We start from the raw sequence: 13,858 nt of genomic DNA, 5'->3' as shown, positions 1-13,858 counted from the left end.
AGTAAGCAATCGCGCAAAGAAAGTCGAAAACTACAAGCAGACTTTTCTGCAAGGCAAGTGTGCTATGCGACGAAACGCAAACGTCAGGGGCGATGAAACGACGTTGCAAGGTGATGGTGTCAATCTCTGAATAAACTTCTTACCGATTGCGAAGGCAGAAAGAAAAAAAGAAAGAAAGAAACTTTAAAAGCATATAAAAAGCTTGAAATCAAGCATTTATACGCCTATTTCAGGAACCGAAGCGAGGGATGTGTAGCTCGCGTGAACGCATGAAAGGTCCGATATAAGGATATAAGACCCCTACGTGGTGTGCGTAATTTGAGTTAGCGTTCGTCACACATGCCTACATTGCACTCACTGTGCGAGCAGTTCGGCCTTCACGTTGGAGACCCGTTATTATTATGACGCATTTTTTCAGCAAATGAGGTTATTAAAATTCGATCCATTATATATCTTCACTATCAATATCATGTGACAAAAGTCTAGCCTAAGCAGTGACCAGGGTGACCAGATGAATCCGGGCCAACAAGCGGATAGCTCTTTCGGAGCAAGAAAACCTAAATAAGCGGCGGGGTGTTTCTAAATATGGCCTAAAACATGCGAAAGGATTCATATGAAGAATCTAACTGTTTCACACTATAAGCATTTTTGATAGCATTATCCTACAGGCCAGGTACTAGGGCAAGGTGTAACCGACGCCTCTTCCTACCTCACCAAACCAGTTTACATCAGACCCTCCACGCGACGTCGTGCTTGTTAGTGACGAAAAAGTCTTCTCAAGCTTCTATGATTGATTTCGCAACGTCAGGATTTCAAACATACTATTTTTCTGTTATGAGGAACGAGATACATGAATTTATAATTATAAAACGTGTCTACTCTATCTTGTCAGGAGTAAATTCTGAAGAAAAAGTTTTATTAGGAACACATTGAAAACGAAGGAGACTAAGCTGTAAGGAAGTAAGAATCTCCTAGGCAATAAAATAGTCTCTTTATTCCGCACAGCGATTATTTGTTGCGAAATTACACCGCCGACTACTAGTGATTACAGTGATTTTATTATTATGGAACTGATGAGGGAGGGAGGGAAGGAAAACTTTTGAGTCTTTCGAGAGTTTCGCGGTTACGAGGTCTCCGTCGTCTTCATCTTCTCGGCGCTGGCGACTGGAGACTTCTCTTCAGCAAGGGTGGGCCCCTATTCCAAGGCTCCACTGAGTCGATGAACAATTGTGTCTACCTTTATCTGTATTCCTCAGCAATTCCGGCAGCTTTCTGTTTGTTTTCATCGTAGCTGATGTACCGCCAAGTCGCACTAACACGCAAACAGATAATTCACAGTTCCAGTGAACTCGAAAAAATATCCAAGGATAAGTTGGCCCGCTAAGTTCCTAACGGAAAATTGATTAATCACCTTGCGGCCGAAGGTGGCAAAAATACCTCCTTTGGCAGCATTCTCGTAAGATTGAAGAGCACTACAATAACCAAATTATGGCTCACACGGAAAACCTAACGCTGAAATGTTTCATTTTCTTACTTGCAAGCTAAAAGGAGACAACAGTTTTACAAAAGCATTTGGTGATAACTAAACGTAAGCACGCTTCCTGTATACTCGTTCTTTTCAATAGCCCGTGACATATACACACAAGCTGTTTTTTTACACCATACAGATTTTTTATAAGAAAGTTGTGTGCAGTGAACGTGACGTCAGCGCAGCGGTGTTCCTAGACGAGACCGACATACTCTCCGCTAATAATAGCTTCAGAGAACTCATTAATATTAATTAATTAATATTTCATTAGTGATTTGGGATCAGTTGTTTGAATGGGAAGTTTGGAGGCAGTCACATTTTAACGCACCCTCATTTTTTAAATATTGAAAATCGCACCTAATTCGAGACATTCATCATCAAATTTAAATCGGTAAATCCAGGCAATAACCTAAACAAGCGCGCTGGGAGGGCAGGCAAAATGCGGACCCGCTATCGTATCAGGCGAGAAGGCCAGGCGTCGCGAGATAAAAAAAAAAAAACGTGACACAAAGTTTGAAACTGAACGTCTCGGCCAACGGTGGCAGTTACTGATACGCCTGGCAAACATCTGCGGCTGTATGCCGCGTCAGGATTTGCCACCACGTGCCATCATTCCTACTTCATGCCGTCAGAAGTAGCAGTAGGTCGCACTCGGTACCGATACTGCCTCGATTGAGCTTCGAAATTCGATGATGAATAGCGCAAATTAGGTGCAATTTTCAAAATTTTAAATAAAATGGACGTGTATGAAGACGTGAGTGCCCCAAATCTGCCAGTCAAACAATTGCTCCCAAGGAAACATTATGTAGGAAAGTTAATTCAGGAATTTTCGTTGCTAGTTTTTTCAAGCTCATGCCAAAGTATGCCTGCCTCACCTAGGAACTTTACAGCAAAAAGTTCGCTGTGCTTATAGCTGTTTTATATTTAAAAAACTGTGCAGTTAAACAAAAAAGGAGCACTCTGTGCAAAACAAATCTACTAATCCACCTGGATAAGAGCTCGACACCACTGCATGAGAAATCATGACGCATATTCTTGATCAATTACCAAAACTTCCCTAATGACCTTGCTTTAGCGCACGTATTGCAATTTGCAAATGGAAGCTAGTGAGTTCACAATAAGGCCCATCCACTTGGAACGAATTCTGAAACAATATATAGCACCAGTTTTTATATATAAGGGCCCTCGAACTTGAGGTGAAAAAACGCGTCGTTGTTCCACTTACTTTTTTAACAAAATGCCTTTTTATACGTTGAAGCTCAACAATAAATGGAACACCATTGCATTTCGCCGCACACTTTGACGTATATTTCTCGAAAATGGCATAATTCTCAGAGTTCATTCCAAGTGGATGTGACTCGCGAACTCACAGGCTAGTTCGTTAATTACAATATTTGCCGTAAAGTAATTAGTTTAAAAATTAATTACCTGCCTTTTGGTAATTATAGGAGAGTATGTATTTCTACTTCTCATTCTAATGATGTCCGCCTCTCAGAGCATCGCAGCTGAAAAAGTTGAATTTTGCTAAAGGCGATTTTTTAAAAAAAAATATTACATTAAAAAAACTATATGCACGCTTCATACATGAAACCCCTGATAGCAGTGCCTAAGATCGTATTTTGCATAAGTCATTATCATTTTTAAACAAAATCCCTAAAATTTAATCACACTTCTTTGGCTACCACGCACTCGCGCAGGTGAACTAATGCGAGCATGCAGACTGCAAAGGGTGAACGGGTCTCTCGCGAACCCTGCTGCTAAGGAACTAAACGGCGTGCCCTTACCTTTGTCGATGCCTGACCTTCTTCTTTTGGCATAGCTGATACCGATCGGATCAAGAAACCTCGGGTTCGTAAACGACAGCAAAATCTTCGTGGTACAGCCTATCTCCAAGTTGTAAACAACCCGTTGCCTAGGCGACAGATGGTCCGCGGAACATCGCCGAAAACAAAGTGTCGCGGTTGAATAGCACCGTTTACAGCCCACCATGTAGCCCGCTGTTCTTAGCAAACATGTCACTGTGGTTCGTGAGATACGCCCCATTCATTTGGAGGGAACACGCGAGAACACGAGAAGAAATATGTTAACTATCAAAGACATGGCGCCTCGCGCCCTCATGCTTGTTGACGTCAGTTGAGAGTCGACGTAACGTCACGGTTGACGCGAACGGCGCGAGCGTGGGCGGCGTTGTCCGCACCCTGCGCGCATCTTCGTGTTCCGAAACCCGTTACGATCGCTCCGCGTACCGCAAAGCCGCAAATGTCTGACATATGTGTGGCGAAGCGGGCTGCCGTGTGGTTGCTTCGATCGCGTAGTAACGCGCGTTTGTGAGCCGAATTTAGGCGCGGTACATTCACGGTGGCATCCAGACACGTCAGCAAAGCCTACAGTGCGAGGATGGATTGACTGGGACCATTTCTGAGCACATCGCTGCCGGCCCGACTGATCGAGGTGCATTGATGGATTTCGCGAGGTCTGTTTTCGGAGGTAACTCCACTGAAGGCTACAGTCGGAAAAACACAGAAGGTAAGCAGACTACAGGTTGTCTCGGCGACCCACTGAAATGTTGTGATTGCAGTGAAAACGGGGTGCCGACGTATTCAGTCGGAATACAGTTCGACTGCCCGCCTAGACGGGCTCACTGCTAAACGCTGCGTGACCGGCATCAGCGATGTGTAGCACGCTGTCGCTTACGCATTTTGACTACGAATGAAGAAGGCCAGTTTGACTTATTGTGCCGTATACAATAACTGCGGTTTAATCTTTACTTGCCCTATGCGAGGCAGACTAGCGCGCGCGCAAGTGAATTATTTATTGAGAGCGATTCCGATGGCCTTTCGTTTCCATCCGATCAGACGTGGCTTTTGATGGTTCGGTGCCTTTTCAGTGATACACCCAAAGTGCATTAAGCAATGTAAAACTGCACACGTGCAACTTCCTCAGTTGTTTCTTTAGAGTCTTAATTGATGTGCGTGAACTCTCACTTTCTATCTCAGGATATGCTTGATCCCGATATGTGAAAAACAAACTGAGCCACTTCACTGCGTCTTCAAATTTGCGCCATTCAGTTTTATCCTAGTTCGCAAGTTTAGAAACACCAAGTGACCACAGGTGAGAACGGATATTCATGTTCTAGACCATGGATATTTATCACCAATGGCATAGAAGTCGTATAGGGAAACTGATCATAATCTTCACATATTCGTGACGTTATTTAGCTAGCGATTTCCTCTTTGTATGCCTCTGCTGTGAGTATTAAACCCTGCAGTAAAAACAGAACATATAATGCCGACCATTTTTATAGCTAGAATAAAAAGCTATGTATAAGTAAGGTCCACATGTATAAGTACTTAACACAGACCAATGAATGACTGCCGTATGTGTCTAGAATAGCTGCCCCCAGTGCCTTAAAACGTAGTTGAAAAGTTTCCTTGGAATCTATCGTCCAAGCAAGCTGAGCTGCACAGTGCAGGCCAGATCGCGTGTATATTGAGATGCATTGACATTTGAATGACTTTAAAATAATTTTGAAGTGAATAAGATTGCAAACTTGGGGAAACAATGCGAGCAACGAAGCAGCTGTCGCGTGTGGCAGGGAACAGCTGGCCTTCAAAGATGTGTCAGCCCGAATGCCAGACACCTTTCTGAGCTAGATATCAGATCCTCTCATTTCCTCTCTGCCGGAATGTGCGCATACAGTCATCAGCACCCAGCATGCTGGCAGTAGCCACGGACTCTCGTTCTGCAGCTGAGTACGCCACGAGGAGCCCAGCTTGCGCCTCATAATGCATTGCAGAATGTTGCACTGCTTGCGGATCTTATTCGGATACAACCGTATCTTCAACACTGGAATTGCGCCAGGTACAGTGAATTTTGTTGGAAGTCTCAGACACGTGCAAGTTTTCCTCGGTGGGACCACATCCTTAAACTTGCTTCAGCATCCGCCAACCGTTTCCGCTTGCCCCAACCATCATTTTCATCTACGCTGTCCAAACAGGCATGTAAAATCGAGAGCCTTTTCAGACGAACAGAGCAGGATTCATTGTCAGGGGCAGACAACACTTAAGAACCAACAGGCAGTGTGTCAGCTCGTCTTCAGATTTATGCTCTATCCTGTGCACACGCACTGCATGCTGCATGGCACGAACACTCCTGAGCACCTCTTCTTTCTCTTCTTCGCATGCCGCTCCACGCAGCAGACAGCGCTGCTTGAAATCACACGCTTCAAAAAGGCACACTTTCTTTGTTGCTTCTCATAATTATCTATAAGCTATTCATTTTCTTAAGCCTTACCTAACACTGTATATCGATAGTTATTTACAGTGGTCAAGCAAGGAATGTCAGGGTGCAGCTAACATTTTAACAAGGGAACTTGTCTTCTTCAGTGGATTTCAAGGCAAGTTCCCTTGCTGAAACATTGGCTCAAGCCTGACACGTCCCTTGTTTGACCATTGGTGACCAATTTATCTTCATCTTTTTGCGAACCTCTGTCTTGTTTGTATGCTGTCTCATTTTGAATTTCTTTTGATGGAATGCAGTCATCTGTGAACAGTCGTATTTCAGCTAGAATGAATTTTACGTTGTCGTTAATGAAAACTAAAAACGACCAAAGGCCAGATCTTTGAGGACAGATCTTTAAGCAATCCCATATTGCACCAGTGAATTGCCGTAATTTGTATCAATAGTAATGACTGTTTGATGCCTGCACACAAAGTACGCCTCTATCCACTGGAGCAGCAAATTGTTTCTGACTATCAGTTTTAATTTTAACCGTAATTTCGGGTGTGGCACGCAATCAAAGGTTTTCTCACCCTCTAGAAATATTTTATCAGTTTGGCTATGTCTCTCTAGTGGGGCCACAAATTCATGCAGTTTGCAGTAGTTGATTACTGTTGGCATTCCACAACAAAAACCAGGCTGGCACTTATCTGTAAGTGCGTTATTTTCAATTAAAACTGAAATATATAATAGCCAACTATGTTCATATGAGAGTGTTGTATGTAGAAGTTGCAGGGCATGTATTACCAATGGAGCAGGCAACAAATATGATAAAATAGATAAGATAAAACAATTTTGTTGAAAGATTTTTTGACGAAAGCAGGGCTTATCTTGTTTTGAAGAAGAGAATGTATGTGATGCTTTTTGTGAAACATTCTCATCACACCTCTACCAGCCATCACTGTACCTGGACTGGGCCAGTGCGATGTAAACATTTCTTTTACTCTTTTCTATTCTTTTTATATAATCCACCATTCACAACTGGCTGACATGAGTGAACGTGGGCGAGTTGATTTGAATGCATAATTGTGAATGGCCCCAAAAACAAAGGACAATGAGAAAGGCTCTGAGGAATACTTTTTGTTTTCAAAAAGCGCTTGAAATGTAAACCTGAATATATCTTGTCGTAGGTGTGCCTGTTTTCCAGTGCTCAAAGATACCAAGGTGTTATGAAGCACAGGGATCAGTTCACGAGAAAAGTTGCTGAGGCATTCCACATACAGCCCCCATCAGATTTTTGCATCAGTGCTCTGTTTGTATCACACTAGAAGAGTGAACTTGATATATTTTTTTTACATCTTGGAGCTAAGAAATCATGCCAGTCTTGATTTAATCTATTGGTTACCTTGCCTTGTTCTTCCTTCTGGTAGTTTCTCATGCAGTGTTTGCATGCAGCATATTCATGTGACCATGGCTTGTATATAAGGGGACGTGCTTGCAGTCCGTTAAAAGTCTCAACTGGTAGTGTGCTTGTGCGTCTGAGTTTTTTTTCATTGTTCCGTATTTTTTTTTTTTCCATTTACAATTACGTGTGGAATCGTGCTCTCAAGTTATTACTTGCAAAGGGTGTTCTACTCTGTAGCTTCCGGTTTGCGTTTCATTCGTCTACGAGCGCATAAGAGTGAGCGACTGGCCACTGCTGAGTTCCGAGCAGTGAGGAGGGAGAGGCAAGCCGGACCAGTGCACATGCGGGACCTCATGTCCACAAAAGCATGACCAGCTTGTTACACAAAGATGTAGTGGTACACACAAGCTGCCACCCATTTATGAGACATGGACATGTTTTTAGTTTAGAAGTGTAGAAGTATAGGCCAGTTGGCATAACACTGTCAAGGATAAATTAGCACCAACAGACAGGACAGAGAAATAGAAAGAACCACATGTGCGCCAACTAGCAACTCGGTTGCGAGTTAACTCGCATATTGTTCTGTCCTGTGAGTTTGCTGTCTGTGACCTGCGGCTACAGGCATTTGACGAAACAGCAATAAGGCAGATGAAGACAAAGTAAGGTATACACGCATGAGTACCGATGCTCGTTCCTGTGCTCAAGTGTGTACCAATTACTTCATCCTCGTCTGATTTTGCACTCTGTTGTCAAATATCAAATATCGATGTTCACCAACTAGCGAAAGTTTCCCTGCAGATGCTGACACCTGAGCAGATCTCTTCCCCAAAGTTGTTTCTCTGTCTTCTCCTTTTCTTTTTCTAAACTGCATTGATCTGCCTTAAGAAGCCAGCAAATGTGAACTAACTGTGTGAATTAAGTTGCTTAAAAGTGCGTTGTATATGTAGCAGGCCAACCGGAAATTTTAGATTTGCTTAAATGAAATGGAGCTTTGAAATATTGTGAGCTGCCTCTGTAACAAAAGAAAGCAAGGCACGTTATATCTATGCATCAGTGATGGGTGACTTAACTACTTTTTTGATTCTCTCTTTCTCGCGGATGCATGGACATGGCTTCATAGTTCAAGCTGCAAGAATTTTTACTCTGCGCTCCAGAAAACAATTGACGGCTACTTGCAATACCTTTGAAGGAAAAGTCCCTGCACTTGAAGAGTGACAGTCTTGAAAAACACTGGTGTTGGCAGAGTACAAGAACCGGAAGATGCTGCAAAGATCGAACACCATTCACAACTGTGCCTCCGCTACTATAGCGCATCCTTTTATTCATTTCATTTTACGGTTGTGCCACACCTGGTCAGATTTCATGCTTTGACTGATCCTTTACAAAATGTTTTGTTTACTTGCAGAAGAACAACCTTAGTTGCGCTGCCAAGCAATAAGATCTTTTATGCTTCTCGGTGTGTTCATAGAAACAGCTGCCTTTTGCCATCTGCTCTGCTTTTGTGCCGGGTACAATTATGGGCACTAAAATGTGCGCTCCCAAGTCTGCACATAGAAAACATGTCAGTTAGGAGGAGACTTAGAAGCATCGTGCAGCGTTTGGACTGCACAACAAGATGTTGTTTGCAGGCCAGCTCGGAAGGCAGAGTTAACGAAACTGTTATGAACATTAAGAAATACAAGCCAGGTGAGAGAGCAGTGAGCAAGTCTTTTTCTTAGTATTAGTGACTCCGACTGAATCTGTTTTTTACTCCTACGTTTTTTTCCTTGCTTTTGCTGTGAATGTTCTAGTCACAGGTTGAGGTTAACTTATTAGCACAGAAGTGCGGAGTGGTGACTGCACTTGGACTGTAAAAAAAAAAAACATGGGGAAGGCTGTGAAAAGTATTTAGCGAGTCTCTTGTCATAGGGGAAAATAGACAACACGAACTGTGTTCAACTGCACTGCTAGCATGATATGGCATCACAACACAGCCAATAACCAAACATGCTGTAGCCCGAGAACTTGGCACCCGAGCCCGAATCACGAGCCACATTCACATGGCTTGGTGACATATTGTTGTGGCGAAATTAGTTTTGCTTGTGCGAATCTCATCTTAAACTGCCACCTTCACTAGGGAGCTGCTGCGAGGTCATTGTGTGCTAGGCAAAGATAAATTAAAATGTGGTTGCAGCTTTCTGGAAAGTGTGCGTATGTAAGTCATGTTTGACGTAATAATTGTGTGGAAACCCACAAGGTGGAGAGTTTCCTGTGTAGCACTTAGCTACGTTTGGGTGGATGTCTCGTTTTCCCTTTATTAAGTAAGTCACACTTAAATCACTTGTAAGTCAACTGCAGCCGGGAAATCAAATATTAATTATCTGTATTTTCAGATGGGTGTGAGCAGTTCTTGTCATACAAGCTGCTTGCCTTGCCATAAGCTAGGACGTGCTGATATGCGAAATCTTGAAGTGTCATCTCCGCAGTGCCATGTCGCAGCTACGTAAATGTAGCTGCACCAATGTGAGATGCACTGAAGAAGGTGAAAACTTAAACCAACACTGCTCTAGCTTCATGCGCTCATGTATGCATTCGTGTATGCATGTACATGGTGCATCAGTGCTTTTGGTGTTCTGCTGCTGACTGTGAGGCTGTGGATTCGGTTCCCACCTGTGACGGCTGCACATTTATGGGAACCAAATGCCAACAATGAAAGAAAAGTTGCACATTAACCCTTGAAGGATGAGACATGAAAATGCCTGAACTAGATGTTAATTTTCTGACAAAATTCACTGAGAACAAGAATATTCAACAGAAAGGAAAGTTTTTTGTGCGTTTTTTGGCAGATACTTTTTCAGCAGTAGATTCGTTGCCTGTGGGAAACACCAGGCAGAGCATTGAAAGCCAGCTTTGCCCCCATGCCACCTATGGCTTCATGTGGATCTTGTGCAGGCAGTTTTCATCAAGTGTGAAACAGAGATGTACGTTACGTTTCCTCTATATTGCATGTTTGAAACTGCAGCAGAAGATTTTGCATCAATCTTTGTGTTTTGCATCGGTCTGTGACCATTGTTTCAAAAGAATGCGAGTTCACATGCCTAACTTTTTTGTTCTTTCTCATCCTGTATTCCAAGTCTAATCCAACAAATGTCGCTTGCTACCTGTCGTTCAGGGTAGGCCCAAAGCCACTCAGCCAAAACCTCTGTACTTAAAAGCAAAAGCTCAGCAAGAAAAAAATACTGTTTTTAGTTTGTTGCCTCTGCCCTCTACTACAGCATCTCCAATGTTGTTTCGGGATGTTAAAACACTACAAAACTGCATTTATGCTTTTTGTGTTGATAGTGTGTGTGTGTGTAATGTGACCAGGTCACACTACATACACACATAACTGCATCTTCCTCGGAGCTTAGTAACCACCCTCACAACTTTGCAGTGGAGACACTGTCTGAGGATGAAGAGGATGTGCGTTGTGGTGGAAGTGACTGTGGGGGTGGAGATTCGATCAGCGCCAATCTGTTTGGCGGTGGCTCGGCCCAGGGCTACAGTCCAGCGCCTGGAGGACCATTCTCAGCGCTCACTCCGTCCATGTGGCCTCAAGACCTGCTTGCCTCGCTTGCCCAGGTAACCGCCGTGTTCGCTGTGTCACTAGCTCCATCTGTGTCCCTTGTGCTGCCCCCAACCATAGAGGAAGATAACGATGACAAAACTCATCCCAACGATCATTTGCCTAGTTGTAAAGCTAGCTTTCCTATTCAAAGTTAATGGCCGTGCAGTCTATAAATAACTGTGTGTGTGCTATGTGTATGAAATGTAGAAAATCTGGATGTGGCTTTCACCATAAAATCTCATTGAAACAGGCTATTGCTGGCATGCACAATTAGCACTTCGTCTTCATTTGAACAATGATCGTTGCCACCATTAGCTGGGTAAATTTGCAGAGCATCGAAGCACATTTATGAATTGGGAAAGACATCTATTTGCAACTTTCAAATGTAAAGCGATAACAGTGGAGGGTGATTCTGAAGGCTGGACCTGAATAGTAGAAAAATATTTATTAGCTTTGGTCCTTTCTGTTTACATCTGCCAACATCTGTAATCAATGATCCTTTTGTTGACGTAGTAAGCCTCTCATGGTAAGAGCCAGGCAACATTGTAATAAAGGGGCCCTGAACCACCCTGTGGCCTTGGTGAAATAACATAGACCACGGGTAGCATATGCTGCTGTGAACATCTCAGCTAAGTTTTGCTGTCGCACACAGTGCGTGGAGCTCGCAAGCGGAGCGTGACTTCACCTTTTTCTCAAAAGCTCTCTTTCAAACAGAATCCTGCTCCTCACTCTCTTCTAAACGCTTTTATTCGTAATAAAGCGGATTCCCAGATGTGGCTGCTATGCACGTAGCAATGCATGTAGCTGCGGTCAGGCACGTAGTGTAGGTACTGTGGCTCGCTGAGGACAACCACATGTGGCTTGCATTTAGCATGACGTACGTAGGCGCCAAAATTGGAAGTAGTGGTGTCTACGTTAACATCCAAAATATAATTTGAGCTGCGTACCGCGGTGACATTTAGAAGGTGGAGTGTTGTGGGCACACCCCACTACATTGTAGCCTTTGCGCTGCAAGGCATTGAAGAAGAAACGGGAGCACAAGAAAGACCGTATTTTATTGCCAATAACTCCGCTTCTGCTTAACGCATTGGAGTACTCCTTGCGGCAAAGTATTTCTGAAATAGCCTATTTTCTCTTCAAGTGCCGTTCTCCACTTCGATGAAAAATGCTTCAAGGCCCCTTTAAGCTCATAAAAAGACAATTAGTGAGCATGTTTTTTCTTCGCAGTTAGAAAAATCTACTTGAATATGAAGTTTGCTACAATTAACTAAGGTTGGTAGCATGCTGGCGTACCATTTGCTCTCTAATACTGAAAATATGTCAGTCCTGCCCTGAACCAACTCGGCAATGTTCGCTAATGTTGATATGATGGAATTCTATTGATTCAACATGCCATTTCATTCCATAATGTCTGATAGTCCTAAAATACAACCAAACACATGTTGAGCACATCTTTTAATCATCAGATAACTTGAAAAATCAGCATCACATAACTTGAAACAATATTGCTTGTCTGTTGGTATATAATTAATGCAACTTGACTGTTTTGGAGTCTCCTTTTTTTCTTTCTTTCTTTTCAAAGTGGGCGATGAATGCAATGTGCGCCTTTGACATTCCAGTTCTTACACTTGTCTCAGACTGCCTGCAAGCTTCACAGAGAAGACCAGATGCTAAAATTAAATTAAGTTTTCAGCACTTTGGAGCATTACAATCTGTGCACAATTAGTTCGCATCTCAGATCTCACTGTCTCTAGTAGAGGCGTTCTAGCACTCATTGCCATAATGGATGTTGGTTTATTGTAAACTCAATTTTCCACTCAGTTCCTTGCCTCAAAAATATATTGTTGTGCAGTAAAGTTTCCAGTTTTTCTGGCTGCTAAGGTTATTATAATAGCTGCAGGCCATTTCTTCCAGTGTTTCCCTTTCCAGCTTGAAACGTCACATAGGTAAACCTCCTTACATATTTTTTTTCTTTTGTTTGTGTTTGTGCAGTGCCTGACAGACATTCTTGCCCACTGACGAGCACAATTATCTCTTGAAAACCTGTAATACAGCACTGAACATTTTCTTTTGGCATGCTCTTTACCGGACGGTCATAGCACAATTGACTGCCCTCTGACTTGATGGCCAAACTTCTTGGTCAATGGTGCTTCTGTATCTCAGATGAAGCTTTCCTCAGTTCTGTACTCAAGCCAGCTTGGTGAAGGTTGGGCATCTCTCACATGCTGGACATCTGAGCAAACGATTGTTGTGAGCATCTCATTTTGAAAACAGAACAAGCGAGCAGTTGAGCTGCACAGTAGTGCAGTGTGCTGCTGTTCATCTTTTACGGGGACTGACGGTGCGCACCATTCTCTCCAGCCTGAAGACACTGGCTGCCACCACGACTGCCGCTTTGACGAGTTTGGATTCAGGATAGAGGACGAAGGTGAGGCACATTGTCGTTCTCACTGTGCTTTTGATGTGCCTATACGTCTTGTATATATATATATATATATATATATATATATATATATATATACATACATATAAGTTGAGGACGGCAGAAAACTAGGTGGGGGTGATGAAATTAGGAAATTTGCAGGCACAAGTTGCAATCGGCTAGCGCAAGACAAGGGTAATTGGAGACCGTGGGGAGAGGACATAAGTATAGGCTGACGATGACGATGATGATACCTCTTGTAAGCTACATTCCAGGGTAAAAATCCACAGGGCCTTTACGAGTGTGTAATGGGAATTTTTAAGTGCTAGGGCTGTGGTGTGGGCTAGTCAGGTGAACAGTGGGATGACGACAATGCCATTACGATGACTGTGTGACGAGAATTGGATGACAATGATCTGTGATGACAATAGCGTGAGATGTCATGACAACGATGGCACATGGCTGACGGCATGTAACCAACGCCACATACTCATGGGAACTGTAACCTGTACTGTCTCCGAGATCTGCTCACAACTGCGGTTGGTGGCAGCAGCGCAAAGCTCAGCAACAAGCTAAGATAAGCAAATCCTTTAAGAGCAAGAACGTGAGCTCCCCTGACCTCTCAGAGATAAACAATACTGACCACGTAGTCATACACCACGAACACCACTTCACGAACTGCAAATTTTGCCAGAACTG

At 43.2% G+C, this 13,858-nt stretch overlaps 2 protein-coding genes across 8 annotated transcripts in view; one reads left to right on the top strand and one right to left on the bottom strand.

Moving 5' to 3' along the window:
* Nucleotides 1-13,858, bottom strand: part of IFT46 (intraflagellar transport 46) — an 89,996-nt gene that overhangs the window by 26,674 nt on the left and 49,464 nt on the right. Inside the window, exon 1 of one of the 2 annotated variants that reach the window (XM_065427767.2) lies at nucleotides 3,313-3,507. The exons of the other annotated variant lie outside the window; for it this stretch is intronic. Within the exon in view, the coding sequence (XP_065283839.1) occupies nucleotides 3,313-3,345 (33 nt within the window). The 5' untranslated portion in view covers nucleotides 3,346-3,507. Of the gene's footprint in view, nucleotides 1-3,312; nucleotides 3,508-13,858 lie in introns of those variants that run through there. 2 annotated transcript variants of the gene reach the window in all.
* Nucleotides 1-13,858, top strand: part of LOC135898672 (small G protein signaling modulator 3 homolog) — a 56,629-nt gene that overhangs the window by 6,047 nt on the left and 36,724 nt on the right. For 2 of the 6 annotated variants that reach the window (XM_065427761.1, XM_065427760.1), the window contains exons 1-3: nucleotides 8,710-8,837; nucleotides 10,564-10,751; nucleotides 13,099-13,165. In XM_065427761.1, coding sequence (XP_065283833.1) covers nucleotides 8,711-8,837; nucleotides 10,564-10,751; nucleotides 13,099-13,165 — 382 coding nt within the window. In that variant the 5' untranslated portion in view covers nucleotide 8,710. Of the gene's footprint in view, nucleotides 1-3,692; nucleotides 4,055-8,709; nucleotides 8,838-10,563; nucleotides 10,752-13,098; nucleotides 13,166-13,858 lie in introns of those variants that run through there. The other 4 variants (XM_065427765.1, XM_065427762.1, XM_065427764.1 and 1 more) reach the window with 4 other exon arrangements.

Source organism: Dermacentor albipictus, chromosome 8 (assembly GCF_038994185.2).
Source record: "Dermacentor albipictus isolate Rhodes 1998 colony chromosome 8, USDA_Dalb.pri_finalv2, whole genome shotgun sequence".
Taxonomy (NCBI): Eukaryota; Metazoa; Arthropoda; class Arachnida; order Ixodida; family Ixodidae; genus Dermacentor; species Dermacentor albipictus.
This window is presented reverse-complemented; position numbering and strand designations above follow the sequence as displayed.